This window comes from Adiantum capillus-veneris, chromosome 16, assembly GCF_014529385.1.
Source record: "Adiantum capillus-veneris isolate H3 chromosome 16, ASM1452938v2, whole genome shotgun sequence".
Classification (NCBI taxonomy): domain Eukaryota; kingdom Viridiplantae; phylum Streptophyta; class Polypodiopsida; order Polypodiales; family Pteridaceae; genus Adiantum; species Adiantum capillus-veneris.
In genome coordinates this window covers 47,969,173-47,993,076 of record NC_140946.1, presented here as the reverse complement: position 1 = coordinate 47,993,076, position 23,904 = coordinate 47,969,173, and the positions used below count along the sequence as shown (strand labels likewise).

The following is a 23,904-nucleotide window of genomic DNA, read 5'->3' as shown; positions in this document are numbered from 1 at the left end:
GGCGAGCGTTCGCAGGTCGACAAATATTTTGGGACAGCTCGTAGAGCTAAGTCTGCTCAGATTTCTGATTAGGCTTATTTCGGCCTCCGTTTCTACTACAGGCAGGTTTGCAAAGGCAATTTCGTCATTTTGTGCAGAATTTCTGTCAGTGCCGTTTTTTGCATAACAGGTGCCTCATAGTCTTCTACGGTTTGTGCTATATAGCACGTGTTGTTCTCGCTCCGTTTCTCCTATTTTCGGGCAGTTTTCACATCAGGTGCAGCATTTACCATGGCTGACAATAACAGAGATGTCTTCAAGATGTTTGCTGCTGAGGACAGGTTGGATGGGGACAACTACCCTATGTGGGCTTATATGATGCAACATGTTCTTGTGTCAAAGGGCGTCTGGAACATTGTGCAGGGCATTGATGTACGTCTTGGTTCTGAGGATGCAGGCAATGTTGAGGATGTTGCAGGTCTTGCTGCTATTAGAGTTGTTTTGCCTACGGCAGAACAAGCTCGTTGGGATGTAAAGGATGCGCTGACTCATGCATTGATTGCGTTGTTTATGAAGCGCACCATTGTTCCTCACATTCGTTCAACAAAATCTACAAACAGGCTTGGGATATATTGGCTGATCTTTATGCAAGTTGCAATGAGTCTAAAATTGTTTTGCTGCGTAAAGAGCTTGAGTCGAAGATTATGCATGAGGAAGATGATATGGACACTTTCCTTGCTGGTGTCAAGGATGTCAATGAGCAACTTATTTCTGCAGGTGAAGTTATCTCAGAAAGTTCCCTTGTGCAGACTGTTCTTGATGCCTTACCAGATTACTACCAGACTTTTGCTAGTACTTGGAGACTTATGACCCAAGGAAATCTTGAAGTTGTCACGTTTGATGCATTATGCACATTGCTGTTGCAAGTCACTTTCCAGAAAAAACAGGACTAGGCAGCGTGCAGTTGAACAGGCTTTTATTGCTTCTCGAAGAAAGGGTGGTAACACTAAGTAACACACACTCTATTGTGTGCCTTGAGCTTCCTTTGTCTTCTCCAAGCTGTGTGCGTTTCTTTGCAACCCTAATTCCAACAATGAGCATGGGAAATTTATTGACATGATCTACAATGGTGAAACATTCGGTATTCCTTGAGTGCAAACTTTTTGCCTTTCCTAGAGACATCTTCATGCTTTTGTGCTCATCCGTGAGTGAATCATATAAGAAGGTTAACACACAAAGACTGTGACGAAAACACAATAGAAAATCACAAATGAGAGACTCGAAAAATGCATAGACTTTTCATGCTATCACAAGATACTTTTTGAATGGATCGTGGACCTCGACTCGAGAGCCAAGGTCTGTCATGCGTGGCTGATCGTATTTGCAATCAGGGAAGCTTTACTACGCAGATAATCAATCAAACCACCAAATTGCTCATTAGACTGGATTGACTGTCACTCTAAGGTATACTCCATACAGATTGGAGCCACTTGTGGACCTGGACTTGAGAGCCAAGATCTCTCCTGTGTGACTGATCGTATTTGCAATTGGGGTAGCTTTACTAGGAACATAATCAATCAAACCACCAAATTGCTCATTAGACTGGATTGACTGTCACTCTAAGGTATACTCGGAGCCACTTGAAGGCTTGTCCGATCCTTACGAACCATTAAATCTCTATCATGCGATTTACTCATTCTTTATCAAATATCACACGTCTGTCAAGAAGCTCAAACATTTGGCATCATATTTTGCCACCATAAACCAGCCTATAGAATTTTCTCATAAGAGATATCAATGGAACAATGTCCTCCCAAACTCTCGGTGTGGGTGTGTTGGAATTAGGGTTGGTGAGATGCACACCAACTTGGAGAAGATGAATAACCTCAAGGCACACAATAAAGAGTATATTGCTTAGTGTGCAAAGTAGAAAGATAAGTTATCCCTAAAGTGATGGGCGTAAATACAATCCATGGGGGGGAAACCTCCTAGTGAGGAAAAAGTTACCCCAATGGTCCTAAGTGTGTTCATACACATCACTACCACATATATGACAACAAATTCCCCTTGGGAGTGATGCTAGGAGAATAAATGACAAAGAGAGGTTTCTTGTCATGCAATCATTGATACCTTTTTTTGAACTATGGGACTGTGTACTAAGAGATACTACTGGATTGTGTGTTATATCCCCTTTCAAAACATGAGAATGAGAGATCAATGCAAGGAAGAAATACTGTGCTTACAACGAATATTGGTCTCTCTAGGCCTCGCTCTCTTGTTCAATAGCTACCCTCTTTTCTTCAGCAACTATACGTAGAGCTTCACGTTCTCTGTCGCTGAGCCTCTTGTTGTAGCATCATCTCCACCATGGACTTCATCAAAGCAATCCGCGGCGAGGATGGGGATGGAGGAGGATTCGGAAATGGTCCTCCTGGTGTAGGGATTTCTTCTTCTCCTCCATTCCACTCTCATCGCCTTGATGCAAAGTATCCTTCCCACTTTTGGTGATGACCATGCATTGAGTACTCGGGTATTTGGGGTACTTGGGTACTTGGATTCTTCGGGTTCTTGGCACTCGATACTGCTTGCAATTTGCGTTGAAGCAGGCTTTTCTCTTACCTAAGCTCAACTCCTTCCACACCCCTTGGCGGCCTTGCGCTCACACCAAGGTTTCTTTTTCCCACCTCACGTAGATTTGCCTGTTGCAATGTACAAGGTTTGTTATAGGCTTGGAGACTTCAAGCGAGAACTCAATAGCAACATACGAACATAAATTGCAAAATCACTGAACTTGAAGAAAGAGAGAGAGAGAGAGAGAGAGAGAGAGAGAGAGAGAGAGAGAGAGAGAGAGAGAGAGAGAGAGAGAGAGAGATGAAATGAAATGAAATGTTATATTAACGTCTTCAAGAGGCCAAAATGACCTATGAGACCAAAAAGTTACAATTGGTGAATCTGATACCATGTCTGAGTACGGAAATTACAGAGTTACAAAGCTACAAAGAACTAACACTAAGACACTAAAACCCTTTTTTTTGGGGGGGGGGGGGGGGGGGGGGGGGGGTTTGTGGGTTGAGATGAAATCTCTCATCGATCGTTGTCGGATCTCATCGACCTCCTCCATGGTCAGTATTGAGAGAGAGAGAGAGAGAGAGAGAGAGAGAGAGAGAGAGAGAGAGAGAGAGAGAGAGAGAGAGAGAGAGAGAGAGAGAGAGAGAGAGAGAGAGAGAGACACGGCCCGGCGGAGTTCCGTGCCCAGAGGTATTGCCCCTTTCGGTATTTCTTTTGATATTAACCTTTGAGCAAAATACAACTCCCGCGGGTGCTCGCTCTGAGACTCTGCGTCCAGATGTCCTGAAGAGTGAGGCCCTTAGGGCTTATTTATTCTTCCAAGGGATGCCAAAAGCAGAGCCCCAAAAGCATGTGAACTCAAAAGTAACTTGATCCAAAAACTTTAAAGCAATAATCCCCAAAAGCAATGGGCTCCAAAAACTACCAAAAAGCAGTCAGCGTAATTTGCGGAAACCCGTACAGCCGGCCACGTTAGCAGTTGTTAGCGCAAAACGCGGAAATCTGTATTGTCTGCCACGTCAGCATGCCAACGCAAATCCCGGAAATCCGTACTGCATGCTGCCATGTCTTTAGTCAGTCATGCCACGTCATCATTTTGTGACATACCCCCCTCTTGAAAGAATTGTAATTGCCCTCGATTACGTCTGCAAAACAGACAGAGGCCATAAACCATTTCAACAGACACTGACTCTAAGTACCGACGCACTAGACACGACACATCTAACACTTGTACAAAGACGACAGTCACATCACAGAACATCATAGGACATCAATGACAAATCAATCATAGAAAAATTCATATAAATCTCAGACCATGATTGCCAACAACGTATTTAGTAATCGCATCTAGATCCATCCCATACCTCACTGATGCACGATTAACTATCTTGGGTCTATGGAGTACTTGATCAATCTTTTCCCAGATTTGTCAACCTGCAATTGACGTTTGTACTCCGTTCTCGCAAAATTTTCCACCAAGAATTTGTCCAAATCTTCATTCTTTTCTTCAGTTCCCGCACGGGATTTCAACTTTTCTTTTGCTTGTCCACTGAGAGGTATTATTTTTGTCAGATTCTCCACGAGAACCCATGTGTAATCTGGGATTCTTTATGGCTTTATGCCCTATAAGACAGAGCGATGAGGACGGGAGCACACCCGATGCGCGATGTATGAAGGGTGGGAGTCGCTAATAGGTCCGGGGTCAAGAGTGGTTATTATTCTTTCACAAAAGTTTGCGTGTGCTGCAGAAAGGATTGGATCCTCCGAAGAAGAAGAATCTTTCTATGCTCTGATACCACTGTAACCGGCTTGGATACCCCAAGCGAGAAATCAATAGCAACACACGAATAGAAACTTCATAATCACTGAACTTTAATGGAGAGAAAGAGAGAGAGAGTCGACACGGCCCGACGGAGTTTCGTGCCTAGAGGTATTGGCCCCAAAGACTAGGGGCCCTTTCGGTATTTCTTTTTATATTAATCTTTGAGCAAAGTACAACTCGCGTGGGTGCTCGCTCTCAGACTCTGCGTCCAGATGCCCTGAAGAGTGAGGCCCTTAGGGCTTATTTATTCTTCCAAGGGATGCCAAAAGCAGAGCCCCAAAAGCATGTGAACTCAAAAGTAACTTGATCCAAAAACTTTAAAGCAATAATCCCCAAAAGAAATGGGCTCCAAAAAATGCCAAAAAGCAGTCAACGTAATTTGCAAAAATTCGTACAACCTACCACGTCAACAATTGTCAGCGCAAAACACGGAAATCTATGCTGTCTACCACGTCAGCATGCCAACGCAAATCCCGGAAATCTGTACTGCGTGATGCCACATCATCTGTCCGTACAGTCAGTCCACATGCAATCATGCCATGTCATCATTTTTGACAATTATTATGCTCGTAAAGTACAACTCCTCGAGGATCCAACTCTCTCCGAGACTCTCTGTGCAGATGCTTCGAGAGAGTGACCCTAGGGGCACTTAGAAACAGTACAAGGGATGCCCAAAAGCAAAGCCCTAAAAGCACTTCACCTAAATGCACTTAACCCCAAAAACTCTGCTCTCAAAAGCTGGTGCACAAAACTGCCCAAAACATCCACCGCAAATTGCAGAAATCCGTACAACCTACCACGTGGCACAGCCGGCACAAAATGCGGAACTACCACGTGCTCCATAAGTTGGGTGGGGCTAGGATTGTAAAAACCCCTCATTCTTTTCAGTTTAGGCCCCTTGACCATGCTTTTCGAGTTAAGAACTTCCTCTGCTCTTCAGGTTCAGTTTCTCTTGTCCTCTCGGCCATTTGCTTTCGAGTTGGGCACGCCATGTCATCACTTTGTGACAAGGTCCGTTCTCAATGAGTGGAAAAGAGGAACAAGAGGAGGTTGGACAAGGCCTTCTTGTTTGGGTCACCTGCCACTCTTCAAAAGCATAGATTAGAGAGATCGACACATCCAAGTGGTATTAGGTTACGTGCAATGTCAAACAAGCAAAAAAATATTTTTATGGTTCTTCATGGATTAATTGCCCTTGAGACAGAGCGATGAAGACGAGCACGCCCGATGGTGGAAGTAGCTAATAAGTGGTCTTGTCACAAAAGTGATGACGTGGCTACCGATAGCAGAAACCCTAATTTCTGCATGAAACCCTAAAAATCCTGCAAACCTAATTTCTGCCAGAAACCCTAATTTTGCAGAAACTCTAATTTCTGGAAACCCTAACCCTAACTGCTGGCTGAAAACCTGAGTGGCTGGAAACCCTAAAATCTAGCGCCAGTGCCACGTAACAGCAGGTACGGAATCCCGAAAATTACGGAACCTGAGAAAAAGCAATAGGCGACGCAAATTGAAGCTTTTGGGCTTTTTTTTTGGCTACGCTTTGGAAGATAGAGATAGAGAAAGGCATAATTGCTTTTGGGCATCCCTTGTAATCTTTATATTCACGGTTTATGGCTCACTTCTCAGAGCATCTGGACGCAGAGTCTGAGAGTGAAACCCTAATTGCTCTTGTACTTTGACATTGATATAATACATAAAGAAATACCGAAAGGGGCACTAGTCTTTGGGGCCAATATCTCTAGGCACGGAACTCCCCCGGGCCAGTACAAATCTATTTTGATCTGTGAATTGTTTTGAAGTGGTTATTTGGTGCTGTCGCGATCGATTCTTGACTTGGAGTGTCCAAGTCTGTTACAGTGGTATCAGAGCACGGCTGATTTCTCTTCTATGGGAAATCCGATCCCCAATTTTTTTTTTCCGCGGCACTTATGGCTTCACGCAAGGATCAGTCGACTCCCTCTGCATATGGAGATGCGGGCAGGGATCACAACGAAGATTCGGCAGAGAGTATGGCCTGCCTCAGCCTACTCAGGCGGAGCAAAGAGGGATGAAGCGTCGTCAATTGATCGGCGATGCAACAAAGATGATCCTCAGTTTTGCGAAGGATGCGAAATTGGCAAAATATATGAGCGAGACTTCTTTTCACGAAGTGCATGCGCAGTGGCAGAAAACCACTACACCACCCCTGAAACCCGCTCTCAAGAAATCTTCTGATCACAAACAGTATTCAGAGAAGGAATTACAAGAGGTGGTTGATGCACGGATTGCTCAGCTTTTTGACGCGCAAAAGAAAGCCAAAAAGCACGGCAAAAAGCATAAGAAAAGCACCGACTTCCCGGGATATTTGGGTCGTCAGTCGACTTTTGACAAGGCAAAGAAACAGAAGAAGCGTGTTCGATTTGAGGGAGTACCCAGTTCTTCTTCTGACAGTTCTTCTAGCTCTTCAGATTCGATCGAAGAAGACAGAAAAGGTAAAAAGCGAAGCAAGAAACAAAGCTTCAGAAAGGGCAAGAAAAAGGCAAAGAAGGCTAAATCTCGCCCAAAGACTGACAGTTCTACTGAGGACTCGTCTACAGACAGCTCAGATTCCGATGACGGAAACTTTTATGCGAATAAGAAGAATTTTTACAAAGCTAACCAGTATGACTTTCTCGAAGATAAAAGCAAGAAAGTCCGAGAGTTTAAGGAAGGTGGCCACTCGATCAAGTTTGATACTTTTTCAGGATACTCAGATGCTTCGAAGGCTTTGTTTTTTATACAACAATTTTGACATTGCTTTCGCGGGAGGACGCTATTCAGAGCACTCCAAGATTCGAAGAGTTGCCTCTTACTTTAAGGGGAATGCTCGTACTTGGTGGTCCAGGCTTCTTTTAAACAAGACTGTGCCAGTTAAATGGCCGAAATTTAAGAAGCTTTTTATTTCTTCTTGGTTGACGCAAGAATATGAATGAGATATACGAGCTGCTTGGAACCATCTTCGGATGACCAAGAAAGATACAATCAATGCTTATTGTGAAAGATTTTGGAGCTCTTTTCTACCCGCCTCTTCATTCAAGAAGATCTCGTTCAGAGAACAAATTGAGCGGTTCACCTTGGGTCTACCTACAGAGATCCGAGATCACTGCTTGGAACAGAAGTCAGCTTCTATTCAGGAGTTGATGAGTCATGCGAAGCGGGGCTTTGCCATTCACTCTGGCAGTCTGACCTACCCCACAAATGAGGCCATGACAGAACGAGCCAGAACAGACTTCTGGGAATGAAAGTAGAAAGAAAAAGAGCAACCTAGAGAAAAAGGATGCACGACCCAAGCTTACTCCTCATGAGCGAGCTCGATTCATCAAGGAGGGGAAGTGCTTTGGATGCGGGGAACATGGACATATCTCCGCGAAGTGTCCTAAAAAGGCACAGAAAGAACAAAATGATAAGGACGACGACAGGCCTGAGAGTTCGAGAGCAGCTGAGGAACGTGGACGAAAAGGCAAGATGAAAACAAGACTGGTTCCAGATTGTGTGGGTACCAATCCCGACAGTATGGACGAGAGTACAGAACTTTGCCGAACATGGGGCAAAGTGAAAGATCAAGAGGCCTTGATTTTCTTTGATGGAGGAGCCAAGGCCAACTTCATTTCACCGGAATTGGCGGCGCGGCTCGAGATTACTCCCGATCGGATGAGACCACTTGCGGAGGCAGTTCTAGTAGCACCCGGCAGGGACGTAACGATTACACCTGTCATTGGCAAACTTCGGTTGCATTATCAAGGGTATTTGGGGCATGAGGACTTCTTCATAATGCCTTTGGAGGGTTGTGATGTTCTCTTAGGGATTCGTTGGTAACACAAGAACAACGCCGTGGTCGATTATCGGGCGAGAAAAGCAACTTTGACTATAGAAAAGGGCAGAACAATTGTACTTGATATTAAACTGAAGGGCGAGTCTGTCCCTATTGTATCGGCTTCGGCCATTTCAAAATTAATGAAATCCAGTTTGTTTGTTTACTCGATCTTTATGAAAGAATTGAGCGATAAGGATAGGACAAATATGTCTATAAACTTGATAAAGAACGCCAAGATTTTCTCCGCTCTCACGCCGATTGCTTCTCAGAGGGCCTACCAGGAGAGTTACTCCCTGCTCGTCCTGAAGATCATACCATTGATCTGATACCTGGAAGCACACCACCGAACCTGCCACCTTACCGTGTGAGCCGAGCATAGAATGAGAAGATTATGAACCAAGTGAAAGACCTCTTGGAAAAGGGTCTTGTCCAGCCTAGTACTTCACCGTATTGCTCTCCAGTGTTGTTGGTTTTGAAGAAAGACGGATCTTGGAGGATGTGCATCCATTCTAGAGCTCAGGACGAGATCACAAGTTAGTGATTAATGCAAAGAAAAGTGAATTTTTCCTACCAGAGATACACTTTTTGGGACACATTGTCTCAGCAGCTGGAGTGCAAATGGACCCAGCCAAGATAGAGACTATACGTGATTGGCCCCATTTGAAGAATGTTGCAATTTGAAATTGAAGGAGAAGAATTGGGTGCTCTTACATTATGGGAAGGCACGACCGAGAAAGAAAACAAAAGGGAAAGGAGCGGCTTCTTTGTAAGCTTAGCATGACATAGTGTGGACCTTTTTAGGTTTTCCGAAAAGATAAATGTTATCTCCTTGGGACTGAAGCTGCCAGAATACTTGGAGGATTCACAATGGTTTTTTTTTAATGTGAGTCTCTTAAAGCCTTTTGAAGGCGATGTGCCCGATGATGGGAAGCCAGAGGTGCAACCCGAATTGGACGAAAACGAGCAGATACTCGTTCCAGAACAGAAATTGGCACAGAAAGAAAGAAAGAAGGTAAAGCGAACTGACGGTTCTTGGTTAAATTCAAGACTTACTTCGCATTGGATGCGAAGCGAATGGAGGAGGAAGACCTAGCAGATATTCCTTGAATGTGAATCTTTACCTTGAAGCTTTTGGTTTAGCATAATCTATTCCAAATGGAACCCAGAATTTAGCTTGGCCGGAGATCTGGTGCAGTGGGATGCACAAGAGGGGAGTTACTCCGCTCCTTTGTCAACAGATGCCTCGATTTTTGAAGACTAGAGTCACTGATCTCTCTTTGAGTTTCAGGGATACTGAGAGCTGACAGTATTCTGCTGGATGACTTTATGAAATGGAATTCTTGATTATGATACTGACTTGTTGTTGACTGCTCTTAAGTGCAGGAACTGACAGACGAAATGACTGCAGCATTTTGGTCTGATTGATCTCGAATAGACATGGTTGCAATAGGGGTTAGTCAATCGGACATCGATGAGGTCCCGATTGGACCTAGATGCGATTGCTAGCTACATTGCCGATCATGGTCTAAGATCTGAACGAATGTTGAATGTCATGTGATGTCTAGTGATGTCCTGTGATGTCGTGTGATGTGACTGTCGATTGGTACATGTGCTAGATGTGTGTTCCTAGTACGTAGGTACTAACAGTCAGTGTCTGCTAAGACGGTTTATGGCCTCTGTCTGTTTTGCAGGCGTAATCGCGGTCGATTACTATGCTTTCAAGAGGGGGGTATGTCACAAAGTGATGACGTGGCTACCAACAACAGAAACCCTAATTTATCCTGCAAACCCTAATTTTTGCCAGAAACCCTAATTTCTGGAAACCCTAACCCTAACTGCTGGCTGAAACCCTAAGTGGCTGGAAACCCTAAAATCTGGCGCCAGTGCCACGTGGCAACAGGTACGGAATCTGGGAAATTACGGAAGCTGAGAAAAAGCAATAGGCGACGCAAATTGAAGCTTTTGGGCTTTTTTTTTGGCTATGCTTTGGAAGATAGAGATAGAGAAAGGCATAATTGCTTTATTTTTGCTATCATTGAGAGAGAGAGAGAGCAACTGCTTTTGATTTTAAGCTTTTGGGCATCCCTTGTAATCTTTATATTCACGGTTTAGGGCTCACTTCTTAGAGCATCTGGACGCAGAGTCTGAGTGTGAAACCCTAACCGCTCTTGTACTTTGACATTGATTTAATACATAAAGAAATATCGAAAGGGGCGCTAGTCTTTGGGGCCAATATCTCTACGCACGGAGCTCCGCCGGGCCAGTGCAAATCTATTGTGATTTGTGAATTGTTTTGAAGTGGTTATTTGATGCTGTCGTGATTGATTCTTGACTTGGAGTGTCCAAGTCTGTCACAGGTCTTGGGTTACGTGCAATCTCAAACAAGCAAAAAAAATAATCTATGTTTCTTTATGGATTAATTGCCCTTGAGACAGAGCGATGAAGGTAGGAGCGCGCCAGATGCGCGATGAACTAAGGTGGAAGTAGCTAATAAGTCCGGGGCAAGGACACGAAGATTCTTTGAGAAAATAATATGAGGTTCTTTTCTTGAGTGAAAATACCGAACACTTGCAAAGAGCTCTGATACCGATGTAGGGTAAAGGGGCCATAATAAGAACCTTTAATATGGCGCCAGGCGGAATTTCCTTGTCTTGCTCCATTTTGGATAAGGAAGGGTGCATTCCATAGCGATGGCATTGACCTACCTGCAACATAAGGCTGGGTACAATCGATGCGTCCTAGGCGGAGATCGGCTGGATTTTGTGTTTTCTCGAGTATCAAAAAGCGCTTCGGGCCATTTCTAAAAACGGAACAGCCAGCACGAATCAAGCACTCACCAATGGACAAGATTTAACCTGCACTGCGCTAGCCATGCCAACTCCCCCCTACTGATATCCGTAAACTGGTGCCTTGTACATATAATTTAAAGGGGTTTGTCCACTTGTTGGACCCCATCCCATAACTTGTCCCCGTACCTAATGTTCAACGGAAGCCCCCATGCATTGCGAACCCTTGCTTTGCGGGATCCGGACTTCTGCAAAACAGACAATAATCCCGTATCTCTTGGCCCCCCTCTCTATCGCTAGAGAGGTATTTACGTTAGATTGCACAAATGTTGATACAATGGTCGTAGATGCTAAGATGTTGATGGGATCTTGCTATAGGTGCTTGGATCTGCGAGGCTGAAGGCTGAAACTGAAAACGCTAGGGCTGATCTGGCTTGGGGTTGCGATCTGATAATGAGGCTAGGGCTGAAATCTGAAAACGCTGGCTGTTCTGCTGTCTTGGGCTGAAAACTGAAAACGCTGGTATTGATGGCTGGATCTGTGATGGTATGGTGAGGTTATGGATGAAACTGAAACGCTGGTGTTGATGGGGGTGCTGTAGGCAGATCTAGTACAAAAACACTAGAGATGCTGAGGTACTGTAGGTACTTGGTGCTTGCACTGAGGGTACTGACTTATGCTTGAGAAGTGACCCCTAGGGTCACTTATATATGGAATTAAACTCACTTATAAGAGCATGCAGATAAATACCTAGGCTTGGTACTAATGGTGTTGTATAGGAACACTCCCTAATTTCTACACCTAGCAGACACTGGCTGTGCTCATATGCATTTAGAGGGTATGCAACTAATCTAACTACCTGGACATGCACGTCCTGTGCACAGGCTCACAAGGGTGCCAGAACACCTCTTAGGCTGTCCTAAACCCTAGAAATAGGAGTCATAGCTTGTCCCCATGCACATAGGGTTAGATGTGCATGTGACAATACACAACCTTCCTTGACCAAAAGGAGTCATGATGTAAAACCTGCACTCTAAATCTGACCATGGGAGCTCTCTTCGGACTAAGGAAAATGTGACGTGCTCTTAACAACTCGAGGAAAAAGACGTCGACCCTAGAGTGGCCCACTCCTCAAAGAGACATTTGGAGATCTCCAAGGACCAACCGCAAAGAACTAGGCAGACAAGATCTCAAAAACCGGGACATGCGTTCAATGTAGATCCACACATCTGTGCCATCAAGAAAGGTGGCTAATACCTCTTCCACAGTCTTTCTAGATACCATGACTTTTGAGTGGAAAGGGATGCTTCACTGGCAATGGATTGTGGTTACGGGAAATGCCTTAGATCTCATGCGATGGGGCACTTGGTGAAGGATTGCCCTTGAGGGTGACAAAAACAGAGACAAACTGGTCATAGGAGAAGACAATCCTCACAGGCTCAACGGAGTTCTACATAGCCCGGTAGTGCGAGTACTTGAGTTTTGGGTGGGCTTGCATCTTGTATTCGCCTATCACTAGTTGCTCGCACCAGCCTCCCAACGCATACATGCAGGTGTAGTGGTAGAGTATGAGCCTTGTGAGCTCGAGGTGTTGGGTTCAAGCCTCTCGCGTCAAACTCTGTGCTGACTATTTTGGTCAACCGTTGCTTGCTAGTTGCAGTTTACTGGCAACCGGCTCAGGCTGCTTCGCCACGATGGCTGTCACGAGGCTGCGGCAACCACTAACATTATTTGTTGGTTTCTTTCCCGTGAATTTTATTTGATTTTTGGGACCCTCTTTTTGAAGTCACAAATGCCTGGACATTGCGTGGTCAGTGTGAAACGGCCGATGGCCAAGAGTTTCACCCGCAGTCGGGAAGGGCAGGTTGCAACGAGATGATCGGGCCAGTCGGCACTAGAATCTGAGTAGTAAAAGGTGTCTAGACTTAGTTCAAAGTCATTTAGGCCCCCTCGCTACACTTCATAAGTTTGTGGGTACTAGGAAATTAACTCAAAAGAGGCATTAGGGACACATGGAAACTCTAGAGCAGTTTTCCCAGCTTGCATGAAGAGGGGGCGCCCATTTCAAGAGGGGAGGCTGATTTTGGCTAAGTAAGTGCTCTACAGTGTAGTGGGTGGAGGTTTCACAGCTTTAAGGGAAAGCTTGCCTTCTCCCTTGCTTTATGTAGCGCGATGATTCCGCTCTCGCGCACCTCTCTCCCCCTTTGAATACAGAAACGTGATGCCCCGCTCGAGGGCTTTTCATCTGTATGTATAGTTGTGTGTAGCATGGTGATTCCGCTCTCCCCGTGATGCCCCGCTCCAGAGCTTTTCATCTGTATGTATAGTTGTGTGGGTTCATGCGCGATTGCCGAGGCAAGAGCCTCTTGCACATGTACTGGATTAGCTATTTGCTAATCCCTCGTAGGTACATGTGAATTCGGATAGGTTTCACGCGAGAAATCTCGTCCGATTCAAAGGGCAAGTAGCCCTACAAGTACAGGAGCTCAAGGGCTTGCTACGGATACGATCAACACGCAAAATGGAGCCTAAAACAGTGAATTACAGCCTGCTGTGTATTTTTGCAGGTTTAGGGTTTTGAACCTAGCTGATCCCTAATACTTCAAGGACCTTCGAGGAAGCGTTGGGATCACTGTACAGGTGATCTGGTGCATTCTCAGGGCAGGAAACAGAGAATTCAGTGTGCTGCAGATTCTCGCCAGGTTTGGAAAAGCGTCCGTATGTGCCGGGAAAGTCACCTTTGGCATGGGGATTTTGTCTGTGAAGCCTCCTACTGTGGTTATGCTGCCGAAATCGGGCTAGAGTAGTCCATTTTCAGCCCGGTAAATGCTGGACAGCTCGTAGGAACTAGAAGCTTTTCTCCCAAGTTTATAAGAATAAAGAAATACCGAAAAGGGCGCCAGTTTTGATGGCCTACAGGGTGTCACTGTTTGCTTGGTAGCACTACAAGTGCCAAGCCGTTCTAGCATGGCTGGTTATGCGCCTGGAAAGCAACAATATATGCCAGGAACAGTGCTTCAGGGTATGCAGGGCATGATGCCAAACCCCATGTATGGAAATATTGGCATGCAGCAAGGGTTTCAGTGCAACTAGGGCCAATTTGGGGTGCAACAGGGCAATTTTCACATGGCTGGTTTTTCCGATGAGTAGCCACATATGGCACCAATGACGCAAAATGTCAATGGCCAAGGGGCGCCGATGATCCCAATTACAGTGCCCATGTTGCAAACAATTCCCTATGACAATTTGGGAGCATGTTAGGTGCAGCAGAATGAATGTTTGAACTTTGCTCAAGATGAGTGCTCCGAACTGTGCTCAAGGTTCCTTTTACTTACGGAAGGGAGAGCCTTCCGTTCCTTTAGTGAGAGAGTGCAGTGGACACAAACAAAGTGAATGGACACTGTGCGTGAAAGTGTATGAGACTGAGAGATAGAGAAGAGAATACGACACCAGAGACGTAAAAGCCTCCTCCGAAGGCCCCACTCTCTATGGCGAGAGCGGTCTACTTATGATTACACAAATCTCTACAATGCTTGGACTTGCCGACGATGTCGACGACGACGAGACAGGCTGAAATCTGAAAACGCTAAGGGCTGAAATCTGCAAATCTTTATCTGCTGAATTCTGACTCTATGTCGGTGACGATGTCGATGGCGACGATTCGACGACGACGCGCTGAAACTGTAAACCTTTCCGGGCTGAAACTATAAACCTTGCGGAGACTGACCGTGCGGCGAGGAATTGCTGCGGGAAGGTGAGATCTGCGAGGTTCGGGACTTGATCTACGGTGTCTAAAGGCTGAAACTGAAAACGCTAATGGTTCTTGAGTTTCCGTCGCGGAGAAGCTGCAAAACGCTAGGGTGTGAAGCAGATGCAAAAACGCTAGGGCTGAAAATCTGCAAATCTGTCGCCGGTTGTCTTGCTAGGCAAAACGCTAGGCTGATCTGTTGTTCTATTGCAAAAACGCTAAGGCTCTTGCTGTCTTGTGGTAGCCGAGGCTGATCTGCTGAGCAAAAACGCTAGGCTAGTCTTGATGAAAAACGCTAGGGCTAGGGGAGTCTGCTTGGATGAGAAAACACCACCAAGGGAGGTTCTTGCTAAGAAATTACCTGTTGAGCACTGGTGCTCATGCTGCCTCTTCTGCCAAAAAGTGCTAACTGTGGTTTGCTTATATATTAACTTAGCAAAATTGCCCTATCTACTTTCCAACAAAAGTCACTTAAAAATAATAAGTGAAAAATGTCAAAAATAGGGAAAATAGGCTAAATGCATTGGAAAATTCCCCTAAAGGATTGTGATGGATTCTGATGGGAATGCTTATGATCATGCTGTGTGCAACCAGAGGATATGCATCTACACTAAGTGTTTGGACATGCACGGTCTGCGAACAGACTCACAAAAGTGCCAGATCACTTCTAAATCTAGACTGACTGGACTGACTCTGAATCCTTGTTGTGCTGCAGCTTGTCCACGGACACATAGGGTTGGATGTGTCACGTGACAGAGCACTTGAAAAGCCAAAAGCCTACAAAGAAGGTGGTGCAACTGTAATGTTTGACACTTTCAGCGCCTCTAAGGTCAGGAAAGCTACCACTTTCTTGAAAGGCAATGCGCTTACATGGTGGACAACATTATTGATGTAAGGACGACGTTATTGATGCAAGGACAAACACCCACGACATCTGCGTGGCTGTCAAATGAATTTGAAGCTGATGTCATGACGGATTGACACCAACTCACTGCGGCTACTTGAAGAGCCTACAGGAGTACAATCGGAGGTTTTGTAAATCGTTGCTCTCATTAACCTCCTACACATTTGTGCCACTGACAGAGCAGATTGAGAAGTATTGTTGTGGGCTGCCTAAAGGGCTTCGAAATTATTGTACAAAGAATAGAGTGGCTACCCTCACTCAACTTATGGAAGTTGCCAACACTGGTTGAAGGGAGAGGACAGTGGGTTTCTGGGCAATGTGAAAGGGGGGCAGCAAAAGAAAAATTCAGCAAAGAAGCGTGAAAGTGACTTCTAAAGCGTCCTAGGGGTCAGAAAAGGCAAACAAAGGCAAGGACTCACCCGAGACGTCTGAAGGACGGGCCAAGAAAAAGAAAAGGAAGCCTTTTGTGTGCAAGTCGTTTGAGGAGAAGAAGGCTTTAATTGCTGAGAACAAATTCTTCATATGGGAACAACCTGAGCACTTTGCTACAGATTGTCTACAAAGAAGAAGACTAGCTGATTTGGATTATAAAAAGGACAGGAAAGGCAAGAAGCCTAAACCCACGGCAGGTCTAATGCGAGATATGGTGTGTGATAGGCCAAGTTCAGATGCCAATGAGCTATGCAGAGCGTGGGGTAAAGTTAGAGAACAGACAACACTTGTCTTCTTTGATCCAGGTGCTAAAGCAAACTTTATCCCACAAGAGTTGGCCATTGAGCTCGGCATCAAAGTTGAAGAGATGGGGTACACAACAAAGGCAGGGTTGGCATGTCTTGGCCACTCAAAGTGTGTTACGCCTATCATCGGAAAGTTGCGTTTGCATATCCGGTCATATGTGGAAACAGAAGAATTTTACATCATGCCAGTGGAAGGGTGCATGCGCTGTTGGGGATCTGTGGATGTTCTGTATACATGGAGTGTTGGATGTCTTCAACAAAAAGATCACCCTTCAGCATAAGGGCAAAACTCACATCCTAGATGTAAAGCTTAAAGGGGAGTGTGCTCCTAGTGTATCTGCTTTGGCTATCACTTCTGTAATTAAGAATCATCTTTGATTTTTGCAGGTGATGTTTCAAATAATTGTTAATCAAATTTATTTGTGATAGTTAAAGAAAGGTCAGTATTTTGTGAGAGTTTAATGACTGATTTTCTGACTCATTATCGTCTCGATTGCCGCCGGAGAGGCTTGAGGATCATGCGATAGATTTGGTGCCAGGTTGTAGCCCAAATAGGCCTCCCTACAGGGTAGTGCAGCTCAACAGAAACAGATTATGGGCCAAGTAGAGGAGTTGCTAGAGAAAGCATTGATTCAACCTAGTTCTTCACCCTTTTGCTCCCTAGTGCTTCTATTGCAGAAGAAGGATGGCTCTTGGCACATGTGTATTGATTACCGTGCGTTGAATAAGAATACCATCAAGAACATGTTTCCTATCCCAAGGATTGGTGATATTCTTGACCGATTAGAGGGTGCTGCAATTTTCAGCAGGATAGACATGAAGAGTGGGTACCATCAGATCGTATCAGGCCAGAGGATGTGCATAAGACTGCGTTTAGGATGACATTTGGTCTTATGAGTTCTTAGTGATGCCGTTTGGTCTTAAAAATGCTCGTGCTATGTTCAATAGGATGATGGATCGGATTTTCCACCCACATCAAAAGTTTGTCGGCACATTCTTTGACGACATGATAGTCTACTCAGAATGAAGAGGAGCATAGGTGTCACTTGACCATTGTTTTCGAAGAGCTATGCTGTCACAGGTTGCTTGTTAATTCTAAGAAAAGTGAGTTCTTCTTGGAAGAGATTCACTTTCTTGGCCACATAGTGTCAAAGGATGGTGTCCGAATGGATCTTGCTAAGGTTGAAGCAATTAGGACATGGCCAGATTTGAAGACTGTGCATGATGTTTGTAGCTTCTTGGGCTTATGCTCTTACTACAGTAGGTTTATCCGGAACTTTGTCGAGACCCCTACATGCTTTGTAAAAGAAAATAGGTCACGTTCAAGTGGACACAAAAAGAGATTTCACCTTTTAATCTCTTAAAGGTAAAGATGACTTTAGATCTGGTAATTGTTTTACCAGATCTCCGGAAGTCGTTTGTGGTCCAGTGTGATGCGTGTGGCAATAGTATTGGGGCAATTTTAATGCAAGATGGTTGGGTAGTAGCTTACGAGAGCAGAATCTTGCAAGGGCCAGAAAAGACTATGCAAATGTATGAGAAAGAGCTACTGGCTGTGATTCATGCGCTCTCTAGCTGGAAGCACTACGTGTTAGGTGCTGATTTTGTTGTCCAGACAGACCATCACACCTTGCGATACTTTTTGACACAGTCAAAGACTAAAGTTATCCGAAAAGCATATGCGATGGGAAACATTCTTTCTATGTTCCACTTTCAGATTTGCATGTGGACTATGTGTCACTAGGCCATTGCGACATAAGGTAATGGTAGAAAGCCATGTCCCACCGTATGCAGGGCATCGTGGTATAGATGCGACAGTAAAAGCGTTCGAGACATTCTTTTATTGGCCTACTTTGAGGAGAGATGTGGATGCCTTTGTGCGAGCATGCGTGATTTGCCAAAAGGTCAAGTTTGACAGGCAAAAGGCACAAGGGTTATTACAACCACTGCCTATTTTAGATAAGCCATGGGAAAGCATTGGTATGGATTTTATCTTTGATCTTCCAAGAACGCCGACAGGGAATGATGGTATCTGGACCATTATTTGCAGGTTCAGTAAGCAGGCCCATTTGATTCCTTTCAGGAGGAAGATAAAATTTGACCAAATGGCACGGTTATTTATGTACAATGTGTTCAAGTACCATGGTATGCCACAATATATTGGCAGTGATCGTGATCCTCGTATGACGAGCCTGTTTTGGAGAGGCCTGTTTGAAAACATGGGCACCACGCTCAAGTTTTCATCCTCATTTCATCCACAAACTGATGGACAGTCAAAAGAGGCTAATTCTACTGTCTTGGATCTGCTGAAGTGTTGTGTGTTAGATAATAAGGGTATGTGGGAACAATATCTACCCATGCTTGAGTATGCGTACAACAATACGGCGCACTCGTCAACAGGCAAGGCACCTTTTGAGATTGTTGAGGGTGGCAAAGAGGTTCCTCCTATTTTGCACACCAAGGACAAATTTTTTGAATTAGATCGTTACGTTGAGAATATGGATGAAATGTATAAGAAGATCAAGCTTGCCTTGGAGAAGACTCGGGTAAAGTAGAAAAGGGATGTTGATCGTCACCGTCGTGAATTGCTGTTTTCACCTGGTGATTGGATACTTTTACGGTTTGAAAAGGCAAGGTTAAAGAAGATGAAGGTCAAGGAATGGTTGTTTCTGAAGCTCAGCATGCGTTACTATGGGCCTTTTCAAGTACTTGAGAAGATGAGCGATGTTGTGTATAGGCTGAAATTGCCTGACACTTGGAAGATTCATAATGCGTTTCACGTGAGGCTTCTAAGACCGTTTGTGGGTGATGTACCAGAAGATATGCCAAATGAAGATCAACGAGAAGTTGAGGAACTTGATGAGGTCTTGGTACCTGAGCAGACTTTGGCACATAAGGAAAGAAAAGTTAAGGGGAAAGTTGCATGACGCCATTTGGTGAAGTTCAAGAACTATCCACCAATGGATGCAAAGTGGATGGAATAGTGTGAACTTTTGGAGTTACCAAATGTATTGCAGCTTTACTTTGAGGGCTTCCGGTTACAACCTACGTATGCCCCAACTCAACGTGCTCAAAGGAGGGGTAATGATGGAGCGAGCACATCAAATGTACATACGGATTCAGTGCAATAGAAGTGGACATTGTTCTACAAATGCTAAAGGTAATATGCTAAAGGTAATATACTCACTTCTATCGTAGATGAAATGACAAAAGTATGAAGGTCTCATTAAGTCATTTGTATCTATGTTTCATGACCTTTCCTGCGCATACATGTGATGATAAAAGGGTGCTAATCATGCTAAATCATATATGGCATGTATATTTGGTATGCAATTGAGGACGTTTGCGATTTCAAGAGGGGGGTATGTCACGAGGCTATGGCAACCACTAACATTAGTTGTTGGTTTCTTTCTCTTGATTTTTATTTAATTTTTGGGACCTTCATTTTGAAGTCACAAATACCCAGACATTGCGTGGCCAGTGTGAAAATGGCCGACGGCCGAGAGTTTCACCCGCAATCGGGAAGGGCAGGTTGGCACGAGATGGTCGGGCCAGTCGGCACTGGAATCCGAGCAGTAAAATTGTGTCTAGGCTCAGTTCAAAGTCATTTAGGCCCCCTCGCTACACTTCATAAGTAGGTGGGTACTAGGAAATTAACTCAAAAGAGGCTTAAGGGACACATGGCGGCTCTAGAGCAGTTTTCCCAGCTTGCATGAAGAGGGGGCGCCGGAGGCTGATTTTGGCTAAGTAAGTGCTCTACAGTGTGTGGATGAGTAGTGGGTGGAGGTTTCATAGCTTTAATGGAAAGCTTGCCTTCTCCCTTGCTTTATGTAGTGCGATGATTCCGCTCTTGCGCACCTCTCTCCCCCTTTGAATACAGAAATGTGATGCCCCGCTCGAGGGCTTTTCGTCTGTATGTACAGTTGGGTGGGTTCATGCGCGATTGCCGAGGCAAGAGCCTCTTGCACAAAACCTGGATTAGCTAGTTGTTAATCCCTAACAGGTACAGGTGAATTCGGAGAGACTTCACGCATGAAATCTCGTCCGATTCAGGGGGCAAGTAGCCTTACAGGTGCGGGAGCTCGAGGGCTTGCTACGGATGCGACTGGCACGCAAAAAGGAGCCCAAAACAGTGATCTACAGCCTGCTGTGTATTTTTGCAGATTTAGGGTTTTGACCCTAGTTGATCCCTAATATTCCCAGGACCTTCCAGGAAGCATTGGGATCAGTGTACAAGTGATCTGGTGCATTCTCAGGGCAGAAAACAGAGAATTCAGCGTGCTGCAGATTCTTGCCAGGTTTGGGAAAGTGTTCGTACGTATGCACCGGGAAAGTCACCTTTAGCATGGGGATTTTTTCTGTGAAGCCTTCTACTGCGGTTATGATGCCGAAATCGGGCTAGAGTAGGCCATTTTCAGCCCATTAATAGCGAGACAGCTCGTAGGAACTTGCAGCTTTTCTCCCAAGTTTTATAAGAATAAAGAAATACCGAAAGGGACGCCAGTCTTTGGGGCCTATAGGGTGTCATTGTCTGCTTGGTAGCACTCTAGCTGCAGTCACAGGTTTATCGTGAAGTCTTCCTCTGTGTTGTAAAGTCAAGTAAAGCTATCAAGTAAAGAATCGGGTGAAAGCTAGTCTACCGCCCTTTGGGCCGGTTTCAATGGCAAGCAGCCCTATGTTTAACCAAGACCGGTGCAGGTGTGTGGAGTCTGCAGTGGGGGTTAGTGTGTGTGTGCGCGCGTGTTGGCAAGGCGAAAAAGCCACCAAGTCTGCCAAACCTGTCCACGCTGTGTGCAGGGGCAGCGGGCTCAAACGGGCATGGAGCAGTAGTGAAAAGGGGAGTCTCAGCACTCTCCAGCAACTACAGCAACGCTGGCCCATGACAGGAGGCTGGAGATGGTGTGGGCATGGCTCACCAGCAGCCAGCATGCGCTATATGCAGAAGCGAGGACGAAGCTCTGTAGCTATTGCTTAGGTCTTCAACCATGAGCCTCCCATCATCAAAAAATGGAGGCAACACTCTTGTGAAATGATCCTATGGGTACATTGACTCTTCAATCCACAAATCCAAATGATACTCTCCATTATGCCTCCTTGCATCTCTCTCTTCTTGAGAAGGGCTTGACTTCTTATTCCATTTCTCAATGGTATGTATTCAAGAAAAATATAAACATATGGGTGTTATGTGTTTTTTCTTGTAGGAGGGTTGAAGCATGGTAGGGTGGAATACTATTTGGTGAAAATAGCTAAGACCCATAGCTTGATACCTTTTTAATTGAAAAAAATTGGTGGGTAGCTTGGTTAAAAGGTGGCGGCAAGGGAGGCGGCGGCAGAGGAGGCCAAAATGATGGCAGCAGAGGCAGTGAGAGCAGCAGCAGGTGGTTGAGGAAGCGCAAAAGGAGGTTGCAGAGGCGTGAGCTGTAGGCAGCTTAGGATAAGGGTTCAAGTCAGCTGGGCACCTCTCTCTCTCTCTCTCTCTCTCTCTTAGTGTGGTAGATTGGTTATGCCATTTCCCCTTTGAATAACAGGTCTTTATTTCAACTCTTCTCATTGGATAGATCTTTAAGGTCTCTTGGGATAGTTTCCTACGACGTTAAAATTCTCTTCTTCTCGGGTGTGTGTGTGTGTGCTAATAAAAAGAGGAAAATGGTATAACCTTTCCCATCACCCAAGTGTAGTAGATTGGTTATGCCATTTCCCTCTTGAATAACAGGTCTTGAGTTCAACTCTCTTTGTCGGATAGATCTTTAAGGTCTCTTGGGATAGTTTCCTACGACGTTAAAATTCTCTTCTTCTTCTTCTTCTCTCTCTCTCTCTCTCTCTCTCTCTCTCTCTCTCTCTCTCTCTCTCTCTCTCTCTCCTACACGATTGAGGAGAGGGGCTACACAGCATCGACGGAGACTACAGTAGAGGATTCGCCATACTCTCTTGACATCCAGAGTGCAGATGAGGATGGATTCTAGTAGTAGTATCTTTGTTCTAGTTCTTTTGTACCCAGACATGGTATTAGATTCACCATTTTGCAACAGATTGGTCTCATAGGTCATTTTGGCCTTCTGAAGACGTTAATATAACATTTCATCTCTCTCTCTCTCTCTCTTTGCGCAGTCAGGTTGGTCATCCCTTCTTAATATCTCACACTACTTTTTCTCATGTAAATTCATGTGCGTGCGTACATGCGCGCACACACACATGCGCCCCCACGAGCTCCCCATACACAAGGCATGCACACTCATGCAGGAAATTTGTGTCCTTTTCTGTTCTCTTCTGTTTATATGACTGAATCTTAAAGTTCATCACGTTGACAGCATCTTACACAGCCTACTTGTGTAAGAGATTCCTCTTGAACAAAATCGTTACTGCAGGTATTTATATGACATTTTGTCGAAAGCCTGGGTTGTGAAGTACAAAATTCCTGTCTTGATTATCGCCAACAAAGTGGATAAAGTCACTGCACATTCGACGGAATTTATTCGCAAGCAACTGGAGAAAGAAATGTAATTTTTGGTTGTTTAGCTACATAGGTTGTCTTGTTTGTTGCACTTTTTGAGAGAAGGATCAAAAGTCTGTGATTGAATCTGCAGTGACAAATTGCGTATAACAAGGACTGCGGTTTCAGATGCGGATATGACGAGTGAGGTCTCCATTGGAAAAGAAGGAGAGCCTTTCAAATTTACGCATTGTATGAATAAAGTGACAATATCTGAGGCATCAGTGATTACAGGGCAGGTGACAAGTATCTGCCAATTTATCAGAGAACATGTAGGCTACCAAATTTAATGAAAAAAATCTCAGTTGTTGTCATTGAGTTACGTTGTTCCAATGATGAAATCCACGAGTACCCAAGTTTGCATCAAATGGCTATATGTGTGTGAGGAAAACTTTGTGCTGTCCTCGGATTGCCATTTGGTTTCTCTGGCTTGAAAACAGAGCCACTGAAGTAATATACATGTGTTGTCTCCACTCGGATATTGAATGTGAGGCGATCAACCCCACCCAACACTTTATTTTGTTGGTTGAGAAAGGGTGGGGCATCGACCCTTTGTATTACATCAACCAAATTACAAAACTCTTACGGCATTACAATCAACCCAACGCTTCGATTCCGGGAGGTTCAGATTTCCAAGAAAAATAAACGGGCATAAGGTATATGCTTCATCTCCGCCTACATGTTGCAAGTCTTCATGCATGGAGTCTCTCTGCCCTCTACAAATAGTCCAGAACTACTTTCTTATTTTTCTTTCTTTCAGATAGTTCCTTAAGCAAGTAAGGCAAAGGTTGTGAATGTTCCAACCAGATAATCTGTCCCTACTATATACACATGATTATCAATCCTCTGTAATCAAATTCAATTATTCACACATAAATCTCCTTAGCAAAGGAAGTGCAAGCATGTGAATAAGAAGGCTTGAAACACATACCTTTCCATGCAAAGACCTCCATAATTACACCATTCTCTTTGCAGAGCATTGCCAAGGCTTTGATTTTAAATCTCCATCTTGATGGTTGTCGTTTCTCCAAAAGT

General features: G+C 44.7%; 1 protein-coding gene across 6 annotated transcripts in view; it reads left to right on the top strand.

Moving 5' to 3' along the window:
• The window catches only part of LOC147438995 (uncharacterized), a 46,529-nt gene extending 23,070 nt beyond the window's left edge, over positions 1-23,459 (top strand). For 5 of the 6 annotated variants that reach the window (XM_086484937.1, XM_086484936.1, XM_086484935.1 and 2 more), the window contains exons 6-7: positions 22,745-22,876; positions 22,964-23,459. In XM_086484937.1, the coding sequence (XP_086341063.1) occupies positions 22,745-22,876; positions 22,964-23,159 (328 nt within the window). In that variant the 3' untranslated portion in view covers positions 23,160-23,459. The remainder of the gene's footprint in view (positions 1-22,744; positions 22,877-22,963) is intronic. The other variant, XM_086484938.1, reaches the window with a different exon arrangement.
• Positions 23,460-23,904: the final 445 nt, after the last annotated feature.